This window comes from Artibeus jamaicensis, unplaced genomic scaffold (genome assembly GCF_021234435.1).
Source record: "Artibeus jamaicensis isolate MK-2021 breed Jamaican fruit bat unplaced genomic scaffold, CSHL_Jam_final contig_426, whole genome shotgun sequence".
Taxonomy (NCBI): Eukaryota; Metazoa; Chordata; class Mammalia; order Chiroptera; family Phyllostomidae; genus Artibeus; species Artibeus jamaicensis.
In genome coordinates, this window is record NW_026521826.1 from 7,640,748 (window position 1) to 7,665,897 (window position 25,150).

A 25,150-nucleotide genomic window follows, 5' to 3' on the forward strand; every position below is an offset into this window, starting at 1 on the left:
CCTTAAGCAAAAGGACTGAAGTCACAAAGTGAGCTCTGGCCCTCTACTAAAGCTGCAGTCATGCCCAGGGAGCTGAGCTTTCCAGGACGGGAAGGCTGCAGCTTAGACCATCTTCATTTTTATTTTTACTTTTATTCTTTTTTATTTTTTCGGAACGGGTTTTATTACACAGAGGGCATGGGGCGCAGTCCTTCTTGGCTGCTGCCTTCCTCCTGGCTGCAAGGATATTGCTCAGCTCCTGTCTCTTCTTCTTGGCCAGGACATGTGTCCCCACCCTTTTCTTGATGAATTTCGGGGTCCTCTCATCCTTAGAGACCTTGAGCAGCTCCACGGTGCACTGCTCATAGGGGGCAAAGCCACACACCTCTCGGATCCTGTCCTGCACGAACTTGGTGTGCTGGGTGAGGCGCCCACTGCGGCTGCGCCTCCACTTGCTCCCATTCTTTGTCACTTTGTGGCCCTTGTTGAGGCCCCTGGCCACGGCGCAGTGGAGAGCCACGGCTGCTGTTCCCCAAAGGCCACCACAGCGGAAGGATTTACTTTTATTGTTTTCTAAGCTACCGCTGTATTATATAAAAGAACGATAGCATTAAACAGTAATAATAATAAGAATACTGATACATTTTTCAAGGATGCAAAAAGAATGAAAGAAAACATATTCCGAATTAACGTAATATTCTTGCACTTTTCTGAAAATGCATACCTAAAAACAGCTTAGTGTCTCTAATAATTTTTTAACACAAAGGCTATCTTTTTGTTTTTGTTAGTGTGATTCACATCAGAGAGCTTTAGCTACAGAACTAGATACTTTGCTCATAGTGGCTTTTATTTTAACATACGGGGGAAACTGTAGAGGGGTGAAAATTTGCAAGAGAATAATCCAAACAGCTGTACTTTTATCTCTAAAACTAAAGTGGGGGCTATTTGAAGAGGGAAACTTTTATGATTTAAAGAAATAAAAATATCCTTTAAACACCACAAGGAAATTATTTTGTTGGATGTTCACATTTTAAATCCTCTGCAAAAAATATGTCTAGCTTAACAGTTTCAGTTCACAAAAGAAGCAGAATTTCTTATTGGAATAACCAGGCACCACATTTTCAAAGCCCACATGTTTTTATATCTACTCACAATCTAATGCATCATCTCTCTTGTCAGCTGATTGCTTTAATCTATTATTTGAAATATATTTAAAAAACGAAATGAGAAAATGGTATGCATATATTTTTTGGAGTGTGAGTCACATCTTGAATTTTCAAATATAATGTGAGTACTCAGAAAATTCCTCCTGACTAAGAATGCAAATCTCAAAAAATATTTAGCCGGACTTATTAATGACCGAACTAAAGATGCCAGGGCCACGTAAAACCCCTTTTGAACTATTTGATACAAAACAAATGGTAAAATTATATCTTTGCTTCCCTGGCTGATGTAGCTCAGTAGATTGAGCACGGGCCACGAACCAGAGGGTCGCCAGTTTGACTCCCAGTCAGGGCACATGCCTGGGTTGTGGGCCAGTCCCCAGTGGGGGGTCATGTGAGAGGTAACCACACATTGATGTTTCTCTCCCTCTCTTTCTCCCTCCCCTCTCCTCTCTTTAAAAAAAAACACAATCTTTTAAAAATACATTATTTAAAAAATAATTATATCTTTGTTGACCTAATTATACACATGAACTGTTAGGACTTGGAAAATAGAAATTTTCACATAACAATGACAGCACCATCCACACCGCATCCCTTTTATGAGAGAGAAGGCCTTGCAGCAGGGCTTGCAAAGTTCCGTGCAGTCACGCTCAAAGAGCAAAATCATGCTCACGTTGACCATTAAAGTTGAACTTTAGCTCAAATATCACTGTGGGAAAAGGCTTTCAAAATTGTGCTAAATAATAGAAATAGGAAATCCCCTTTTCCTTTTTCAAAAGAGTGTGAAATGAAGCCCATTGTGTGTCCTTCGCTATGGTCATGTTAGAGCATACATGTTAGAATGGTCAAGGTGCAGCTTCTGACTTTTTTAATTAAAAGTTATGTTAAACAGATTTATGGTCAATAAATATTTCTCTTTTAAAAATATATATAATACACATTTTATTCATATTTAATTGTACCTGCCATATTTTCCCCATAGTATGAAACATTTTTTGTTATAATGAATAATTAATAAAAAAGAGTAAATGGAAATGGACAAGGCTGGCTGTAATTGATATATAATCTTGGACTGCAAAATACCAAAGTTTTTTTTTTACTATGTGTGAAGCTAAGTCCTTGATTCTAGAGTACAGATAGGTAAAACATTTCCAAATTATTTGGGAGGGAAGAAGGGTAAGGGTTCAGAGACACGAGAACAGGCCAACTTTTAAATCAGTGCTCAATTAGAGGATATCTTATCTTAAGATGTCTCAATTATTTAGTTACCTGTCCATGAATTTTCCCTTGCAGTGAGTTTTATTAATCAATGTTTTGATAAACTACCATAAATGAAGAAAGCAACTCTAAGCATTTATATCATTTGAAATTTTGTCAATACCCTTTTCATGGTATACTTACTTTATAACTATGACATTGTAGAGTAACCTTGGGTACTACCCAGGTTCTGTTCCCCCTCGTGCCTGTGCTCTTTGTCCTTTGTGACAGAACTCCTAAAGCCACCTATTTAGCTGGTTGGTCCTAACCTAGCATGGTGATCAGAATCCCCTTGGATGTGATCGAGTTGGTGTTACAGTCAGTCAGTCATGGGGCAAGTGTATGGCTGCCCCAGAGATCCTTACCAGTCAAAAGAGACCAGTCAGAAGGAAAGTGTCCTTTCTTCTGCTGGCTGTTAATATACCTGCATATGCCACTTAGAGATTCCACAGTGACCTTTCAGACAAGAAGGGAATCGTGAAGGACAAAGTCCACAGCACTGATCATAGGAGATCCTAAAATGAAAGGGCTCTGAGTTAGTATTGATGACATTGAGCAACAGATTAACCAACCCTGTAGGTACTCCACCTTAGTGAGGTCTTCGGTGTAAAAATAAGTCTTCCAAATGTTTAAGAAATTTAGAAATTCTTCCAGACTTAAGAAATTTAAGTCTGGAATTTCTGTTATTTGAATTTAGGGCATCTTAAGTGATAAGACAGTGATTTGAGCCCTTAGTAATCAACTACTATTAAAAATATCAATTCCATTCAGTTTTTCTCTTTGTATTTTAAGGATAAATACTCTCTAGCATACTGTTTACAAGTGTATAGGTTTTGAATCGCCATGGTGATAAAATTCCAATATTCCCTTTTGTATTGTATTTACTCATGTACCTTGAAACATACACAAGATCTCTGTTACTAAGATAACCCAGTTTTTCTGAGCCTAGTGTTTCTTTAAAAAGTACATATGTCATAGGTTTAGAATAATGTTTCTTATGTTAGAGAAATATGGTACAACATATTAAAATTACTGACCCAGTAAACAATAAAGATGCATTATTTCATGTAAGATGTACTGACAACATGGGAGCTGCTAAAAGGCAGCATTGTGCCACTTCAGTCCTTTGTGTCTCCTTGAGTTGTGTGGGATGTATATTTGAACAAGACAATGAACGTACAGCCATACATACTGTTTCATAGATCTTGGAAAGTCTTAGGAAATGTCAGCACGCTGCATTCTGAGAAAGTTTTAGAACTGTCTGTGTATCACTAAAGATACATAGGAAAATAGAAAGTTACTGTTTAAGAGAAGACAGTGAAAACATTTTCTATTATAAACAGTGGTTAATAGACATACACTGATTATTTCTTTCAGTGTAGATTCTGTTCAAATGGCTGATTTATCAATTCAGCTCTATTTTAATATTTTTACTCAGTTATTTTTCTGGACATCCAAAAGACTGTTAAATGCCTTTAATCACAATATATTGTAAACAATTAAATAATGACATAGTCCAAATAATTCAACATGTGTTTGCACTGGGGTGTTTAAGAAACAAACAAAAAAGCATAACTCGTGCATGGGAACCTGAACATCAAATCTATAATTATAACTCTTCAGCATAATTTTTTGTACCAGTGTGAGCTTGCAGCAGGTTTAATGATGTTTTGTAAAGCAAAAAGGAGAAAACATACCAAACAAGTCACTGGTTCTAATAGTTTAAGAGAGATAGTTTTAATTTAATGCGTTCTTGTGATTTATGTCTCTCTTTCCTTCCCTTCTTCCCCCTCTCCTTCACGCATTTTTCTTCTCTTAAATCTTACCAAAATAACTAGCTTTATTATAATTTTATTTTTCTCATAATGACATATAGAAATTATTTTTCTGCACTTAATTTGATAACAAGTAAAATGTTTTATCGATGAATGTCAAAATACATAAAGCACAGAAAACACCAATCATATCATCTATACAAGGCTACACATTTGGTATATACTATTTTGGGAAATAGTATGTAGCCTTTTCATTTCAAATTTTTTTCCACTTGGAAGAAATCTTTGCATTTGAATTAAATTGACTCAAATCTAAATTACCTAACAATTGCCAGGCGGGAGCCAGGTAACTGAACTGGAACCTCCAACTCAGATCATCCCCACACAGCATGTGGGGCATAAACATCATGCCCCACAGAGTTAGGGGACTCGGACTTGAAAGGCTCTACTCCCACACCAAGCCCATCAATTCTCCATCCTAATTTTGTTTAAGGTAGATTGCACAGATTGCAGCTATGTCAATAAAAGCTTTTTTCTTCTTTTAAAACATTTGAACAGGTTTTAATAGAATCTTTAGATAATATATATCCTTTAAAAAAAGCTCTTATGTGAGCTTTTGTTGCCCGAAGACAACTTAGAAAGTATTAGTTCTCTCTCATGTGTCTGGTGAGCACCCATTACATGTCAATGCAAGGGCCCATGGGTGACTAATACTAACATACACATTCTCCGGCCCCAGGATGAGGCATGAAACACACATGCAAATAATTGATAATATAATAGGGCCTGTCCGGCATGGCAGTTAACAATAATATTTTGATGCTGGCAGTCTTAGATTAAGGTAGGGTTCTGACACTTATTTAGTAGTTCAATCTCAGTTGGTATATTCTTTGAAAAATCTTGTTTGTTGTACTTTATAAGAGTGAGGAGAACTTAATAAAAGGATTGTCTACAAAGTTGTTAACAGAGTACACAGAATCCTGATAGCTTACAATAAGCAACAGTGAAGTCCAAAAATCCAAGGCAAGGGGACTGGTTACTAGAAGAGTCAATAGCTCTAGAAAAGGCCTCCTGAAAGGAGCCATGGCTTTGCTTGAGAAATAGTTCAATAGCCTGAATCATGTATACTTAAGTGCTTTTGCACCAAAATAAATTTTAAAATACTTATTTAATTTCTAATGATCACTGCATATGTATTTAAATAAATTATCTATTTCATATACATACATGCATATAAAATATATCTGTATATATTATATGTGTGTCAGTTACATACTTGTATGTTCACACATGTATATGTGATATAGGCACATGTGTGCACACATGCACATGTACATATATGCACACACGTGTGTATGCATATATACACATATAAATACACACTCACTTTGGTCTCAGGAACTTAACCAGAACACCTGATGATATATGTGACTAAAGGCAATCAACACGGAGCTTTATCCAACAAATAAAAATGTTAGAAATGCTTATATTCTCAACAGCAGTCGACATGAAAAAGCCCCTGAGTATATAGTAGCTTACTAAATATTTTCATGGTATTTGTCAGATATACATGTCTACAACCAAGCTATTCTCCCCAGGTCAATCTTCAGAAAAATGTCTTTATTTACCTGAGAAAGTATTTCTGAATAGGACAGATGAATTATTATATCTACATTTTATGTAAAATGATATGGAAATGATGGATAAAGAACAGCATATAAACAGGTTTTTCCTTTGAGCATATCCAACTGATTCAACTGTGGAATTCAAGCAAATATTTCTATGGTTTCTGAAATATGTTTGAATTCTAAATTCAAAGACCATTTCTAAAGAAGTAGATATATGTTAAACAACCTATTTTCTAGTCAAAAACTGTAAGGAAACTAATAACATATCTTGTGTAATAATACTCATATTTTCTTCTGACTCTTTTAAGTATTTTTGAGACATTACGTCACTATGAAAGTTTAGCCAACAATTTGTTTAAAGGAGCAAAATATAGGAGGCACCCTGGAGGCAGCCATTTGAAGTTTAATGCTGATAGCTTTGTTTCAACACTGGGAAAACTTAGTTCAGACTACTACATAGCCCTTGAAAAGTGCTTGCCCATTAGAGTAGACCCTCCCCGGGCACATATCCTGCTGTAGTACCATGACCACGTTAGTCATTGACTGAGAAGAGACTGGCAAAAGTGTGCCCTTGGGACAGAGCGCAGAGTGGATCCAAAGCAGCAGCTGTGGGTGCCAGTGTCTAATTGGTGGATATGCCCTTTGCATCAAATATGAGAAAGTTGAGGGCATAATTTTTTCAAATTGCTTTTTGCTCACACATTTTCCTTTCATTTTTATCTGGAACTTCAATTACGTATGTATTTATGTGTTCAAACATTTGATACTATTCCACGGCTTACGGAGGTTTTATTTTTCCTGTTTTGTTTTCTTTCTATGCTTCATTTTGTGTAGTTCCTACTGGGGTTATTAAATTTACTAATTTTCTGTTTGAATTGTCTCACCTGGTCTTAGCAGTAACCAAATAAATTTTCATGGTAAACATTTCGTTTTTATTTTGAAGATTTATTTTTATGTTAAATATTTTGTATTTCTCTCTTCACTGCATTCACATTTGCCTTTAAATAACTGAACATAATATAATGCCTACTTAACATTCTGTCATAGTAATGTTATTTCTATTTTTAAGGTTCTGTTGCTTTTGGTAATTGTACACTTAGGTATGGGTTATATTTTCCCACTTTTGGTATATCTAATAATTTTATTGGATGTTGAATATTGTAATTTTATGGTGTGGAATGTTTTAATATTGTGTGATATTTATAGAATCAATTCCTTTGTTCTGATAGGCTCTTATGTAATTTGGGGTTAGGTTTGATGAATATGAGACTTGTCTTGTGTTATTTTTTTGTCAGCTCTATAGTATTCTCTCTAGTACTTGTTTAGCCCTATTACTAAAGTGTGGTTCTTTTAGGGGTGTCTACTGGAAACTTTGAGTGAACTTTACTCTGGTTGGTGGAAAATTAATGATTCCTACTTCCAGGTTAGTTCAGAGGCAATTTCAGAAGCTCTTTGTTCAACTTCTTAGAATTTTATATTATTCATATACTTTCATAATCCCCTTATTCAAGAGAACAAACTAAAGGATACTGTATGTTTTTCCACATAACCCTTTCTTACAAAATTTGTCTTGCAAACTTCAGCTACCTCATCTCCGTTGAATTCCAGTATCTGTCTTCTGTTTGTTCGCCCATGTATTGTGGTGCAGAGTGTGCTTGCAGCAGAAAGCTGGGTGAATTTTATGGCTCACCTTGTTTGGTTTCCTGGTCTCAGTGACTACGGAGCATCCTGTCTATTGTCCAATGTCTGAAAAAGTTGTTTCATGTATTATCTTCAGGTTAAGTCTTCTCTCTTATCTATCCTGGCCGGAGCATGAACTCTGGCTTTTTTTTTTTAAGCAGCAAATATTAGATCAAGTTAATGTCTATAACTGGAAAAATAGCATTAAATTACTGGGGTGTAGGCATACTGTGGAATTTTAGACAGCACGTAATAAAATGGAGCTTAAATACATTTGTATTTGTTTTTCCCAAGACATTTGTAGTAAAAAAAGCAGCATGTATATTATAAAACACATATAACAACTATACACATGTACTATGTATTCATAAGTATAAATATATGTGTGCATAATTGAAAGGAGATACAGAATTGTTGACAATACTAAGATTGGGTAAAAATAGTATGAGTGGTAATAAAAAGAGAATTTTCAGGTTTTTCACTGTATACATTGATATTCTATAAGAATTCTTCTATTTCTTGTGAAATATGAAAAGGAAAACAGATTACCTACTCACCTGTGTGTTGTTGAAACAAGGGACCATCTGACACTGCTCCAATTTAAAAGGTCTACTTGGACAGTGCAATAATAATTCCTACAGTTTATAAATAGTGGAGTGAGATCCTCACGGTACTCAAATTCTTATGTTTTATCCATGTGTAAACCTCATTCTTTTTCTTTGCAAAGAGCACTTTCAATTATATATTGCTTTCTTCCTTTTCTTATTCTTAAATTGTGTTTACCATCAAGGTACTATTTAGCAGATATTAATGTTCACAATTAACTTTTGTCTATGTGCTCTAAGCACTGCTATAGTTTAGAAATGGTTGAGGAATCATCTGTGATAAAAATTACAGCGTTGCTCTATAGTTCATTATCTTTAAGTCACTAACCTAAAAGCCTGATGTTCCCTACGCATGCGTCCACGTACAGTTGTCTCCATTTTATGAATTAGGTGTGTCATTGTATAAAAGGAGAATGATTTTCAATTACGACTAAATGTTACATTTGAAAAGGCATTTCTGTTTTGACATAGAAAATAATTGTAGTAATGCTTTTGTTTAACACTCTGATAGTGCTATAAGATAGTCTCATGAGCCCATAAAGTTCTGCCTTCCCTAAATATATAACTCATACTGGACCAAAAAAAGGGAGGCCTCTTCAAGATGCTCAGCTATGAATGAAACTATGAAACTATGAAAGGAACCAGTTGCTTTTTTATAAATTGTTCAATAATTTTAAACTATTTATGTGGTTTTATACAATCTTCTAAACCTTCTTGTTTTAATGCCACAAATGTGTGTTGTCAAAATGTTTCCAGAAGACTATAGCCAGGAATATGGCCCTTGGAAAAGATACATGCTTAAAGCCATGACCATGTTCTTTAAACAGACAGAGGCATTTAATAGCCCCATAAAGGAACACTCAACACAATGAGAAGAGGTCAAAAACCCTTCCATATCACTTATTCTTTCATTCAGTTAAAAACAATAAAGACTCACTGAAAATTTCCAATTTGTCAAGCTGTAAGGTAGGTCCTGAGAGTACAGAAATTAATAACATTCACTCGCTTAGCTCAAGGAGTTTATAGTCCTCAGGGGGGCATAAATGTTCAATTATATAACTACAATAGAGTATTAAATTGCATGCAAAAATAAAATGTCTTATAGGAATGCAGAGAAGAGAAAGTCAAGTCTACTGAAATGAATCACAGGAACAGAATACTTATACTGAACCTGGAACAAACAGGAGGAATTTGCCAGAAGGAAATATGTGAGGAAGAGAAGGTATTAGACACAAGCAACAGAAGACCTGACTTTGCCTTATATGTACGCAAACAATGATAATATGTATCCATAAATATAAGTGAGATATTTTCACATGGAATGCCCTCAGGACCTTTGTCAATCTTTATCCTTAAATAGTCCCTCCAACTTTTGTACTCTGACACAGGGCAAAGGAAAGTACTGTCTTTAAAACTGTCATTGCCAAACACATTTGCTATATGAATTCCCATGAATTCTCATGTCCAGTGTTATTCTATGAACACTTTCTTGATATTCAGAGAAAATAAACTGCTTCTCTCTGGGTTTTCACTTTATTTGTATCCAGTATAATGTGTAGCACACAGTGCTTCAGATTGTAATTATTTCCTTTATGTTCTATATCTCATAGAAATTTTTGTTTTTTTTTCTTTCCTTTCATTTTAGGGCCTAACCTGACCTGTACATAGTATTAACTTAAATATGCATTTATTTTAATTTTATTCACTTACTAGTAAGATATTCAATGATATGGTAAAATTCGTTATAGTTTTTTAGCAGGTAAATTAAGGTAAAGACAGTTTGCCTTAAAGACCAAGTAAGACAATGTACATTATGCAACAAAATAAAAACTGCAAATATTTCAGAAACATATACTGCTTTTATATTTTCTTAAAAAGAAAAACCTTTTGTGTAATTCATATATGTTCCTAATATCAGAGAGTAATATGTATTCTACTGTGTGTGTTTCTTAAATCATCAAATTGCCTGAAGACCTTTTGAAAGTCTTGTGTCTTTATATATTGAGAGTCTGGTATAATTTTTATATTGGTCTCATGATATTGTAGAGAAATGGTATAAATCATGTCAGCAAGAAAGGATAAGATATGTGTCAGCTGAGTTTCCATTCTAGGAAGTCTTTATATCCACTTAAAACAATAGCGTTTCCTGAAATTTGACAAGACTCATCCTTTAAGTTGTGAGAAAATGATCAGAAGATCAATACAGCATTTTTCTGAATTAAAATGGTGTTTTAGTATCAATCAATCTTTTGTTTGAGGGCATGTAGTTTCACCAAAATAGATAAACGACTGAAGTCAGCTCTTGGATCTATGTAGTGCCCCAGTGTGAGACTGATAAAGATGTGTACAATAATTTTCTAGGGGTTATACTTATTTTTTAATGTTTTCAAATATTAAGTTTGATTGGATTTTATTATTTCCTATGCTGAGCTGTGTTTTAATCTTTCTATTGACAGAGACTAACAGTGATGATGATATTCTTACCAACAATAAAAACACAGTAGAGCCCACTTATCCGTAGGTGATATGTTCTAGGACCCGCAGTGGATGCCTGAAACCATGGGTGGTAACCAATTCTACAATATTGTTTTCTTACACATACATAAATTTTCTCATAGAGGAAGCGTGTTTTATCTTTTATGTGTCATATTTGAATTGCCAGCATCACTACTCTTGCACTTTGGGGTGATTACTGAGTAAAATAATGGTTACTTGAACACAAGCACAACTACATTGTGACAGTTGACCTGGTAACAGAGGTGGCTGCTAAGTGACTAACAGGAGGACAGTATATGCAGCATGGATTCGCTGGATGAAGGAATGATTTACCTCCCACATGGGACAGAGTGAGATTTCATCAGGCTGCTCACAATGATATGCACTTTCAAACTTATGATTTGTGTACTCCTGGAATTTTCCATTTAATAATTTTGGACCACAGTTGACTGTGGGTAACAGAAACCATGGAAAGCACAACTTTGAATAATGGAAGACTACTGTAAACCTGTTTGTGCACAAACCCACATAACACACTCAATAAGGTTCAAAGTTCTCAGTTGTGTAAAACAAGACACTCCATAATCATGAGGTTGATGAGACAACTGAAGAAAACCAGTGACAGAACTCAGGGGCTAATGGTCAGTCACGTTCTATTAGAAGCTGCTTTATTTTAAGGTACATTATCAGACATTTTCCTGCTTATAACCTAAAAAGTGGAGAGAGGTGTATAAATTCTCTGATGAATAATTAAATTTTGTCTCAAGCAGATACAGTTTATACTTCTCTATATTTACTATTAATTTTTCTCATCATATCCCTGGAAATGTATGTGAAAATCTGAACTTACTGTTCTTTCATAAAATATACAATGAAGTAAATTACTATAAATCTGGAAAGAAGTAAACATTTTTATAGTTTTAATTTCTGCTCAGCCTTGATAAGTATGATTAGACAACTAGCTTCCACCTATAATTCTTTTGATAGTTGAATTTTGAGGGCAATTGGGTTCATCTGTTAATATCCTTATATGCCTCCATAGCCCTTAAGACAGTTTTGGGTATATAAAAGTTACACGAGGAACTTATAGCCAAGATTTAGGCATAGGTAGATAGGCTTTGCCTCCTCATACAACCAAAAGAAGGACAACAACAAATTTAAAAGCATAAAATAACAATAAAATGAAATTGTATGGAAGTCCAAAACCAAGGATTTGAAGAAGAAATATTTATTCATACTGGTAGGAGGGGCGGAGATGGGCAGCTGAGTGAAGAGGATAAGCAGAAAGGTGGTGGCTGGCAGACCAGGCAGTCCCACATTTGCATGCAGATAAATTGGGAGGAACAACTGGGGAGTGAGACAGACTGAACAACCCAGGGTTCCAGCATTGGGAAATAAGGCCTCAAAACCTCTGGTGGTAAAAAACTGTGGGGGTTGCAGCAGTAGGAGAAACTCCTAGCCTCATAGGAGAATTTGTTGGAGAGACCCACAGGATCCCAGAATGTACACAAATCTACCTAGCCAGGAATCAGCAACAAAAGCACCCAGTTTGCTTGTGGGTAGCAGGGGAAGTGACCAAAAGCCAGTGAAAGCTGAGCAAGCAGCACTGTTCCCTCTCTGACCCCTCCCCCACAACTCAGGGAAGTGGGTTGCCCCACCCAGTGAATACCTAAGGCTTCCTAGAAGTTCTAGGGAACAGCTTCCATAGGGCCTCCTAGATTACTTCCTCCTAGATTAAAAATAAGGCCTGTTTGACCTTTTTTATTCATGTTGGCTAAAGACCTGTTTTTGTTTAATTTATATTCTGAAATAAAATATGTGAATCATTTTGATACTGTGATTTCTTCAGTCATTGTTTCAGAAGAACTGAAATTGTTACCCTGAATCTTCATTTCCACGTGCTTCATGATGTAATTTTAAAGTCAGTTAACTTCTCTGATGATCTGATGTTACAGTTCACCCATAAATATCAAGTTGCTAGAGCAGAAACTGTATTGTTGAAAAATTATATACCAACACAACAACTGTAACATTTCTATAAAGGAAATATGCACATTTTATTACTAAATTGTTCTTGCAACATTTCTTTAGATTATTTGATAAATAGGTAGTGTACATTAAACATAGGGGTATGTTCTAATAAACACTTTACCTGTGCTTTATTTGGATATAAAAGTAGATCTTCAATCATTTGTTGTTGTCTAAATTTGCTTCTTTTTTAATATTGTATTTATTAATCTAGAGTCTTTTAATATACAAGATACACTAGATTTATTTTAAAATCTTGCAAATAAAAAAATAAGCTGGAGGTATACATAGTCTATGTGTGTCTATATTGACTAATCACTGCTATGGCTTGTGCAAATTTTGATATAAATACTTCCTCCTAGTTTAAAAGTAAAAGAAGTGAGAGATAAAAGAGAGAATTATAAAGAGGTAATTTTCTCAACACTATATAATCTCTCTATTGAAAAATTAATAGAGCACCACTATAGCCTACTTGATTCCTACAGAATAACACCAGTCAGTATATTGTTTACCTTAGTTAGTATATTTCTTTTCTTTTTCTCTTGTTCTTCCTGCTATGGCTATCTTTCTTTAGAAAACGAGTTGGCTTAAAGCTTTTGGACTTTGCATTAGGGTTATATTTTTTAATTTTAAACAATTGTATACAGTTTGCATTCAGTACAATTTTGTGCTAGTTCCAGGTGTACAGCAGGATGGTTAGATACCCACATACTTTACAGAGCATCCCCCCAGTATTTCCAGCATCCATCTTGTGTCATACACAAACAATATTATTGATTATATTCCTTATGCTGTACTATACATCCCCATCGCTATTTTGTAACTACCAATTTGTACTTCTTAATCTTTCACCTTTTCACCAAGTGCCCGAACACCCACTTCCCTCTGGCAACCAACAGTCTGTTCTCAAATGCCATCAAAACACCTATGGACAAATAGAGTTCACTGTAATCATGCAATTATTCTATAGTTAAAAAAATAAATATACCATTCCTTATCATTGTATTCACAGTTCCAGAATGACAATGAGATCGAAGAAAAGGCAGCTCCCTTTACTAGTGTTGCACATAGCCTCTACTGTCTCCGCAGACAAGCACGATGAATGTGTGGATAGAGCCTACTGTTTGCATGTGGGTGTCATTTTTGTCCTATGCATATTACTATGATGACAGGATGAAACCAACTATATGGCAGCAGAGGAACTGTCATTTGAGCATTGACCTGAAAATGAATACTGTCATTGACAATTCACAATGTCATTCATTTCACAAATATTTATAGAGATAACCTGTACTAAGAAATTGTCTATCCTTGAGCCTGAAACTTAAAGAAAGCTGTTCCTAGGTTCAATGTGGCATTGCTGATTGTAACAGAGACTGTGTTGCAATCATTCAAGACCTGATAGGTTCACAGTATTTGCACAGACAGAAGAAAATGCGCAGAGCCATGGGGATGCTTGCCATGCCTTTATTCGTGGGTGGGCAAGTCACCCATCATGCAAGCTGTACCTCTGTCTAGTGAGGAGCCCCTACCTGCTTAAGTACTAAGATAAACAAAGCCTGCTTCCAGCCAAAAAAAATCATATAACATAGCATGATTCTGCACATGTGAGCCCACTTCATGTTATGGGAACTATTTATCAGACCCAGTCTCAAGGCTATGAGACCACTACATATAAGGCCCATTCAAGGTTATGGGAACACTGCTTCCTGTAGTTACCCAGACACCTACCTGGGTGAAGAAGCCAGACTGCCTCCATTTACCCTACAGAGACAAAATAAAAGGAAAAGGAAACTGAGCCAAGTGGCCCTGCCTCTTCCTAGTCCAGAGTCTCTTTCTCATGGCAGAGAAAAAATAATGGCAGGTTGGAGGTAGTGTTGTGGTGCCCATTCCAAAAGAACACAATATAGTCCCTTTCAAGTATTCTGGGGATCAGTGTAACTTCTCTGTAGTCTTGATATGATTCTTCAGAAAATGCAGAGCCAATTAAATGACTTTCTATGGTGCTATTGAGATTCCTGGAAAAATAACATTTAACCTTTGCATTTATTTGTAAGCAGTGGAAAGTTGATGTCCTTTCTCTAACAATGATTATTTCCTCTTGGATATAATTCTCATTAGAGCTGCTGCTAAATTAGCAGGAGTTTCATTGAAGTGGCCATACACAACTACAGAGATTTCTTTAAAAAAAAGGGTTTAAGACAATTTCCCTATTCTGTGCATCACTATCATCTCCACTTCTGAAATGACCCCCAAATAGGCTTATTTTTATTCAGAGGATTTCCCTGCAGTTTGGCTAATAGAAAATGGATCTAATGTTCAAAAGGTAATTTGACTTTTTTCTCTTTGCACCCATATTTTAACTCTGTAGAGGAACTGAAGGCTTGTAGTCAAATATCAGCACTTTTTCAGTGAATAGGAGTGTTCAGTGTAACGATTCCAAACTGTCTCTTTAGTTGCCAATGCAGGAGAGCATCAAAGAGAGCTTTGGCAGCTATAGCAACAGAACCACGAGCTTCTCATTTGAGAAACTGTGTTTGTGTATCTGATTCCCTCTCCATTTTGCAGGAAATCAGAAGCTAATGGGACACAGCTGCTTTACTTTGGTTTGCTTATTAAGCTAAATTCAAATTGTGTCTGCTTTTTATTTAATTAATAGGGTATCAGTTTTCAACAAACCAGTATAGTTCATTTAAATCCCTGAGATTTACAAAAAGAATGCACAGAAAGACTTTCACTTGGAGGCATGCAGAAAAAAGTAGCCAGGCAGCATTTTTAACTATTTCATTAAATATCATTATTCAATAAAATATGTCATAGATGATATGACTTTCATTTAATAATAAATAAGTCATTAAGACCTAACTACAAAATGTTAATGAAAGAAAACTCTATTAATAAAAGCTATTTTGGCATGTAGCTGTTGAGATAAGTTGTCAGATCCATAATAATAATATGCTAACTGTTCATTTTTTAGGCCATAGTAAGGAATGATAGTGATGGTAGTTAATACATGTCTTTCTTTTAGTCTTGAGTTTGGTATGAGAAATCAATTTATACTGGGAACTACGGTGTATATAAAGTTTATAAATTCAAGATTTAGGAGTTCTTAATAGAATTGTTTTTGGTTTATATGAAATCTATCAACTAATTTTTATCTGTTACATTACATAGAGGACAATGTCTAAATCATCTTCCTAACTATTGTTAGAGCCATGCACACACAGAAAATTACTTTTTCCTACTCATTTAATCACTCCTTTATTTGTCTTGCCATTTGCCCATTTACCAACTCAAACACCTAAGCTGTTACCACACATGCAGTTAGATATTGCAAATATGGGCATGGAAATAAAATGCAGGTTCCACACAGAGACATATTAAAATAACTCAAATGTAGCTTGATGTGTGTAAAAATGATATGATATAAGGTATAAAATACACGTGGACCATATTTTGAGAACCACATGTTAAGTGAAATACAGGGAAGGAAACAATACCACTTGGAGAGAAAAGTGAAGATTTGGGAAATCACCTCAGAGGACTTGATGCTTAAACTGAGCCTTAAAGCATTAGTAACACTAGTTCTCCGATGCCAGTGCAGCTGCGAAGCCAGGGTGGCATCAAACATGTTAAGTGTGGGAAATTGCAGATCGTGCCTTTTACATTGTCCTAAACCCCTATTAATGTCAGAGGAGGCTCTATTGTCTGGGAGTCTGGGAGGGATTTCGGTCTGAAGAGCACTTCTAAGAATTGGTTGCGCATCTGTTCAACAACCCTAATTTGAAATAGAAGCTAATAATTATTATGTATCCTTTATGTATCAGCAACGTACTACACCCTCTAGATGTCTTATCTCACATAAGCATGATCATTAGCTTTATTTGATACGTGGGGAAACTGGAGTTTAAAAGGTTGGAGAATTATTCAAACTTAGTAAACAGCAGAGACGGAATTTAAGTCTGTGTCTGCCTGACTTCGATACTAATGTTCTCCAAAGCATAACTTCAATACCACTACTGCAAAGATTAGAGCTTTCGACACAAAGGGAAGGCAATGAGTGTAAAGTCAAGTAGAGTAGGGATAAAGATAGCAGTCACACCCTGAGGACACTCTCAGATGAGGGTTCTCCACCATCTGATGCCATCAGGTAAGAAGTGAATAAGAAGGCTACGAGACGAAGCTTCTATCTTTATTGATTGACCGATAAGCCTCAGCACTTTCCCACCTTGGCCGAGTTAACTGGTTTTTCATACTTGGTTTCTGCAGTGAACTGTCCCTTTGAACTCCCTTACATTCACATTTGAAACATTCTAGTAACCTCTAGCAAAGGTCAGGACCTGAACTCATAATCGCTGCTATTATGGCATTCACCTGTCTTGATATGCCTATTTATCTCTCTTTTCTACTAGGCCAAAGTGTCTTGAAAGTCATGATCATGTCCCATTTACTGTTATATCCCCTCTCTCTAACAGAGTATCTAGCACATAGAATTCCAAATCTGGTTTTTGGAATGTGGATAATAAGAGATAAAAATATATAATCTTACTGTGAATCTGAAGTGCTGGTTTCAGAAACAGGAAAATAGCGAAGTTCAGACAGAAGGCAGGCCTTTGTGTACACACATGAAAGTACTAGACAGTGAGATCCCGATGAACTTCCTGCGTTAGAGCCCGAGTATGGGTCCTCCTTTAATACTCATTGTAGGAACCATCTGCGGGTTTGAATAACATACTGCTGGTTCGCATCAATCAACAAGCAGAGAGACCACAGCGCAAGTATGGGTTTTACGGATGGGATGTCAGTTCCCACAGGTGAAGGAGGAAAGAACTAAGAAAAAGACTGAGTGCCATTCCTAGAAGTATTAGGGTAGTAAGCCGGTTACTGGAAAAGATGCGAATATTCTCAAAAATACTAGCAAATCAAATTCAACCATATTTTTAAAGGGTTGTATACCATGATCAAGTGGAATTTGTCTGTGGGATGCTTAGATGGTGCAATATGTGCAACTCAATGAAATACATCACGTTAATAGAATGACAGATAAAAATCATATGATCATTGCAATACATGCAGAAAGCATGTAACAGAAGTCAATGTCCTTTCATGATAAAACTCTCAACAAAGAGAGCATTAAGGGAACAAACATTAACATAAAAAAGGCCATAGCAAGCCACAGCTAACATTATATTCAATGGCAAAAGTTGAAAACTTTCTCTCTAAGATCAAGAACAAAGCAAAGGTGTCCATTCATACCACTCTTTTTCATCATAGTACTGGAAGTCTTAGAACAATTAGGTAATAAAAAGAAATAAACATCGACTAAACTGGAAAGTAAGAAGTAAACAATCTCTGTTTGCACACATATAAGTAGACTAAAAATCCCACCAAAAATCTGTCACAACTAATAAACAAATTCAGTTAATTTGCAGGATAAAAAATAAACATACAAAAATCAGATGAATTTGTATGTACTAACAAGAACATATCTGAAAAAGAAATGAAAAGAACAAACCCATTACATAATAGGACTGAAAGAGTAAAATGCTTCAGAATGAATTTAAGCAAGGAAGTGAAAAATCTATAGACCAAAACATGATAGCACATTGATGAAACACAACACAAATAGAAAACTGTGCTGTATTCACACATCAGAAGGATTAATATTGTTGAAATGTCCATCCTGCTCAAAGTCATTTATAAATTTAATGCAATTCCATATAAAATTTCAATGGCATTTTTTTAACAGAAATAGGACAAACAATACTAAAATTCACTCAGAATCACAAATGACCATGAATAGCTAGAGCAATCTGGAGAAAGAACAAGGCTGGAGCCAACAAACCCCTGAGTTCAAACTATATTATTAAGCTATAGTAATCAAAACAATGTGATACTGACATTAAAAACAGGCACATAGTTTAATGGAACAGAATTGAGAGCCCAGAAATAAACCCTCAAATATATGGTTAACTAATATTTTATGAGGGGATGCTGTTCATATGGTACAATCTTCCAGTGACAAGAGGACTAAGTCTGGGGCTCTAATGTACAGCATAGTGACTGTAGTGAACAGTACTATTCTGTATACTTGAAAATTGCTAGTAGAGTAGATCTTGACTGCTCTCACCATAATGACAAAAAACAAAGAAATGGTCATCATTTGAGGTGAAGTTTGTGCTATAATTTCACAATATATGTGTGCATCAGATCATGGCATTGTATAGCTTAAAATTATGTTATATGTTGATGACTTCTCAATAAAGCTGGAAAATAATGTAGAAGGAGGATTTTAGTGGTGTCATTTGCCAGGTTTAATGAAATGCAGGAATATGAGACCAAGCGAATTCTATTAAATTCATTGTGATACAATAAATGCTTCTGAAATTTTTAACATATTTCTTCCATGAAGGTTCTATAATCATATGCTGCTGAAATTTTGCTTTGTTGTATTGTTTATTTAGTTTTCCCTTTGGTTTGAACTTCATTAAAAATAAGACTTGCAAAATTTTCAACTTCACAAATCATCCTTCTTAGATGTGCTTGTGAGACTAAAATGATTTATCTAAATTTATTTGATTATTCAGTTTCATACACTGGCAATCTACCATCAGGTAATTTATGTGTCACTGTGTGAAATAAACAGGCCCCATGATTCACATATTTAGGTATCTTTTGAAAGATATCTAACATTTGAAATTGATTATATAATAACAAAAACAACTTAAGCATTTTGACTGTCTTAAAAATATCAGTACACATTACTTTACAATGAATATTTCATAAATAATCTTTGAAACATTTTCTGTAATTTCTTGAATGGAACCTAGGGAGACAGAGCCACAAGATCATTTACATAGACTGATACTGAAAAGAGGATTGGGAGATGAGGCTTCTTGAAGAAGAGCCAGATGCAAAGAAGAGAGTGAGGACCAGAGCAGAGACAAGTCTGTTATCAGGTTTGGAGGAAGAAATCCTGACTATAGAAGCTAAAGACATAAGATTAGGAACTGGGTTAATGATGGACTGGAGCATCAAGAAAGGACCAAAACAGGAATCAAGTGATGTGCAAAAATCTGCCTCTAATGTTCATAAGTACATGAAGCTTGGATGCTTAATTCTAAAATCAGGAAAGTCAATTTGCTTACATGTTTATAGATGTAGTAATATTTTTCTTGTGAGAATTAGATTAAATTAGGATTCGTGTAAACATGGTAAGCTATTCATTAGTGCATCCCCCCTTTTTTTTAACAAAATTAGTTTCTCATTATTGGTTTTACTGAATTTTTTTAAACTCAGTAAAACAGGTACTTCTAGTCGAGATTTCACTTACATTTTCATGTAGTATAATCATCTGAGCAATTTTCAAGAGACATAATCTGGTTTAATGATATTATAATGGTTAGTGAAGTATCTACATATTAGGCACAGGAAGCAGGCTCATTGAATAAACAAATGAACTTATGACTCTATCAGGTTTCCATGTGACATAAATGGTAAACAGAGATCCAGGTCCATTAGTTAAATACGGCATTTGTATGTTTTAAAGCTCTGTCTTTTATGTGTCAGTCTGTCCGATCAACCAAAAATAGAAAAAAGTTCTTAAAAAGAGAACATATGCTGGAAGAGATTAATGACCACAACCAAACAATGCTATGTATCAAAAACATGCAAAACTGAAAATAGATAAACACTTACTTACTCCTGGTTCACTTCATGTCAGTTGCTTTTTGACCCCGTGTGTTGATATTTGATTCTTACAACTCTGAGATCATCACTGGAATCATCCTCATGCCATGGAAAAGAAGACTCAAACTGAGATACAGAGGGGTTAATCCACGTGCCTTCTCCACGGCCAAGTGACAGGACCAGAGTGGTTCCGTTCCTCTGTCATCACTCCTATCCTGTCCTGTCTTTGACAGTGATCTGTTTCCATCCAGAGCCACTACTGAAGCAGACTTCAGACCTCTATGCATGGTACCAGAACGGTCCTATGGATCTAAAACTCCTAGTGAGCAATATCAAATTTGCTAAAGCATTAGAAGGAGTAGAAGAGAACCTTTTATTTTTCTTTTTAAAACTCTCTTCTTTCACAGAAAATTGCTTCAGAATCATCCCTTAATGTGTTTCTTCTCCCAAGGCTCTGATGACTTTGCCAAACTGAGAGAGGCAGGGAGCGCAGTCACATTGTTGTTGTTGTTATGTGTGTGCGTGTTTTCCTTTAAGCTCCTCGGTGCACTGACTGGGGTAGCTCCCAGAACTAACCTCTATCTTTTCTCATCCACTTTACCCTTTGCTCAGGTCGGAGACTTCACTCTATTTCTGATCCTCCTAACTTGCATCCTCATGCTCGTGCATTCAAAATAGGCCTCTAGTTACCACGAACGCTGTCATTTGAAGATGGTAACACTACTTTTTTACAGAAGGAGAAAAAAGAGATTTTCAGTTCCGATACTGATGGGTAACATGCCAGATTGATCAGGGCATGAGGACCTAAATTATGTAGTCCAGATATGGAGCCTGGGGCTGGGGCTGTGGATAGAGGAATACAAGGTGCATTTTCTAGATGACCTAAACTCAAACCATTAGATGCTGTTTTCTTTAGCCATGCAGAAGCTTTTTATTTTGATGAGATCCCATTTTTTTATTCTTTCCTTTATGTCCCGTGCTCTAAGGGGTCATACTGGTGAAAATATTGCTGCATGGGATGTCTGAGATTTTTCTGCCTATGTTCTCCTCTAGGACTTTTACGGCATCATGACTTACATTTAAGTCTTTTATCTACCTTGAATTTATTATCATGTATGGTGTAAGTTGGTGATCAAGTTTCATTTTTTGCATGTAGTTGTCCAGCTCTCCCAACACCATTTGTTGAAGAGGCTATTTTTACTCCATTTAATGCTGCTGTCCCCTCTGTCCCATATTAATTGACTGTAGAGACCTGGGTTTATTTCTGGGCTCTCTGTTCTATTCCACTGGTCTATGTGTATGTTCTTATGCCAGGACCAAGCTGTTTTGATTACAGTAGCCTTGTAATACAGTTTAATAGCAGTATTGTGATTCCTTCTACCTTGTTATTCTTTTTCAAAATTTCTGTGGCTATTTGGGGTTGATTATGATTCCATATAAATTTTTGAAACAAGTGTTGGAGAGGATGTGGAGAAAAGGAAACAAGCACTAGTGTACTGTTAATGGGATTGCAGGCTGGTGCAGCCACTGTGGAAAATAGTATGGAATTTCCTCACAAAACTAAAAATATAACTGCCTTTTGACCCAGCAATTCCACTGCTGGGATTATATCATAAGAACCCCAAAACACCAATTCAAATGAACCTAGGCACCCCAATGTTCATAGCAGCAACATTTACAATAGCCAAGTGCTGGAAGAAATGTAAGTGCCCATCAGTAAATGAATGGATCAAAAAACTATGGTACATTTACACGATGGAATTCTAAGCAGCAGCAGAAAGAGGAAGCTCCTACCCTTTGCAACAGCATGGATGGAACTGGAGAGCATTATGCTAAGTGAAATAAGCCAGGTGATGAAAGACAAATACCATATAATCTCAGCTTTAACAGGAAACTAATCAACAAAACAAACAAGCAAGCAAAATATAACCAGAGACATTAAAATTAAGAACAATCTGATAGTAACCAGAGGGGAGGTAGGAGAGGATAATGGGGCAGAAAGGGTGAAGGGTTTTCAGGAACAACTATAAAAAACACATGGACAAACCTAGCAGGAGGTAGAATCAGGGGAGGGAGGTGGAGATGCCTGGGGGGGGGGAAGTGGTAGGGGGAAAGGCAGACAACTGTACTTGAGCAATCATAAAATAAATAAATGAAAAAAAGAAATACCAGGTCAAAACATAAATGCCTTTAGAAACAAATGATGAGTGGACCTGGACAAGGCAGAACTCAAATTGTACCTGTGTCATGAAGATTGTATTTATTACTCCAGGTATAAATGATTTCTTTCTATTTCTGAGCTTTTGGCATTTTCAATACATCTCATGTTATTGCTGGTTTATGGAAGTCTGCTTATGCCTATGAGCCTCTATCTCTTAAAATTAAGTACATTCTGTAAATTAGCACATGGCTGTTTAGTGCCTACTTCACACACAGTACTAGGCATATGGCATAAAAATCAAGATTAAGTTATTGGCCCTGCCCTTACATAACACAGCATAAATATATGTTCAATAAATACCCTCTGAATGATAAAATGATTAAGCTGATATGTCTATTTTTACATCAATATTATTATCTGGGGAAAAATATAGCATCACAAAGAAGTCCTAAAAAACCTATGAAATCTGCTTTGCTAAGAGTGCTTTCATTCATATGTTAAGGGTTCAAGCAAGAAACCCTAAAACTCTCTTCCTGGCAGACACTGACTCAGATTTCTTTGAAATGTTATCTACTGTTTGATCCTTGCTACCCTGTATTCTGTGTATTACAACCTAATAAAAGTTCTTAGAGGAAGGGGCTTAACGCCTTTTTTCCCTGAGAAATGGGCTACTACTTAAGGCCTTTTTCCTCTAGGAAACTGGCCACCTCTCCTCCCTAAGCAGATTATGTCTCAATCATATTTACTCTCATCTGTGGCACACAGGAAACTTGAGAGGAAAGTTGCCCCCACAAGAAACTATGCTTGCCCTGGAATTATAATAAATATTGCTCTTGAATTATAATCCTGGGGTCAGTGCCCCTAAATAAACTTCCGGAATATTTTTTTCTTTATATAATCTGGTAACATCAAGAATCTTTTAAATTAAATCTAGATCATGGATACTCACATAATCACTAAATTTCTAATGAAACTAAAAACGACTTTTAACTTCTACTTCAATTCAGAATCATAAAGTATGTTTCCCCTTTAATTGGCCATCTGATTTAGAAACAATATCTCAGAGGGCCTGTGGGATTTATCATACATATATGTACCATTGCATAGGAGTTTCTACTAATTGGACAGAACACTGTTCTTTGCCTTTCCATTTAGCTTTCATCGTAAATTGTTGGGTTTAACCAGCTTTTCAGTATTTTAAGTCATGCTAGAATCTATAAAATATTTTCTCCTAATTCCCTTGGTATTTTAACTAATAAAAACATCTTTACAATATTCTTATGGTCAGCCTCATGCCGCCTCCCTCAGTTTGCTGGCCTCATCCTCAGACTATTTTTGAACCAGAAGTATTTGACTTCTCTTCCTCTTAGCTACCCTTTGTATAACCCCTGATTTTAAACTTTCATTTTTTATGTTTCTCACTTAAAACAAATTTTGTTATCAATAAAACTCTGTCTAAAAGTACAAAAGACTTCCCGTATCAGTTTATTATAGGGCCATGTTTTTCTGGTTAGTCTCCAGGATTAATTTTTATAACCATGATAAAGTGTACATTTTTAAAAATCTAATGAAAAGAGTCAATAACATGAGTAACGAACTTCTTACTTTCCAAATATGTGTGAATTCATTTCATGTGAAAGATGAAAGAGAAATAGGAAAGAGGTGCAAAAAAAAAGATGAGAATTATGAAAATAAGAGAAATGGAGTGAAACTGGCCGCTAACAACAGGGAAGCAGGTGATCATGCGGTAACATGAATGAGAACTCAGTTCAGGACACTCTGCTTTGCACATAAAAGTGCCCCAGGCCTAAGACAAAATGAATACATTTTGCAGTAAACAGTCATTGAAAAGAGCAGACCATTGTAACCTGTTAGTTTGCCTTTATTCTTGAGCCCTAGAGTCTCACTCCATTCAATGCCCCTGTGATCCTGGTTCTGCACTTAGATCACGCATGCCATTATTCTGGTACAAATGTCAATTAACTCCCCAAACATACTAAAGAAAATATACAAAACTCCTTTTTAGGACTTTGGAAATCTGTGTAATCCCCACCCCATTGCCATTGACATCTTCAGTCTCATCTTAAATGAGCATGCCTTTTGCTCTCCAGAACCCCTCAGCTTTCCCCAAAGCCAAAATTACTTTTTTTTTCAATTCTGTTGAAATGTTTTCATGGAGACTTACCAGAAATGCTTAATTCTGAAACATCTTTTGAGTTTGGCCTATGTTGTCATTCTCTTTGCCTGAAAGCCTTCTCCTCTATCCTCCCTGCCTCCACTCAAGTCCTTTTATTTTGTTGACCTTACCTCTTCCATCGGGTCACATTGCCTCTTCCTAGAGAGTCTGGGTTAGGTGCTTCTCCCATGCGTACTTCTATCTATGGCCATTTTAATTGTCCTTAGCCCCACTAATTGAATTGTTAAGTTTCACAAAGACTAAGACTTTGACTGTATCACTACATAGTCCTATGAACAAAAAATGTTCTCAGTGAATATTTGCTGACTGAACGGATGATTTTTTTTAAGTCAGAGAAAAGATAAAAGTTTAGAGAAAGGGCTTGCTATTGGTAACAATTATAATCACAATCAGGATGAAGTTTAAATTTTTTAAACTCATATTTAAAAGATTTCCTAAGACAGTCTCTCTGTTTTAGTAACTATTGCAATCATATTATTTGTAATTATT

General features: G+C 35.7%; 1 protein-coding gene across 1 annotated transcript; it reads right to left on the reverse strand.

The window, feature by feature from the left end:
* Nucleotides 1–58: 58 nt before the first annotated feature.
* LOC119052963 (60S ribosomal protein L36-like) lies at nt 59–24,830 on the reverse strand. The gene is made up of 2 exons (XM_037150374.2): nt 24,772–24,830; nt 59–563 (listed from the first exon to the last, which is right to left on the reverse strand). The coding sequence occupies exons 1-2, from the start codon at nt 24,828–24,830 to the stop codon at nt 59–61; spliced, it is 564 nt and encodes a 187-aa protein (XP_037006269.2).
* Between the last annotated feature and the right edge of the window lie 320 nt (nt 24,831–25,150).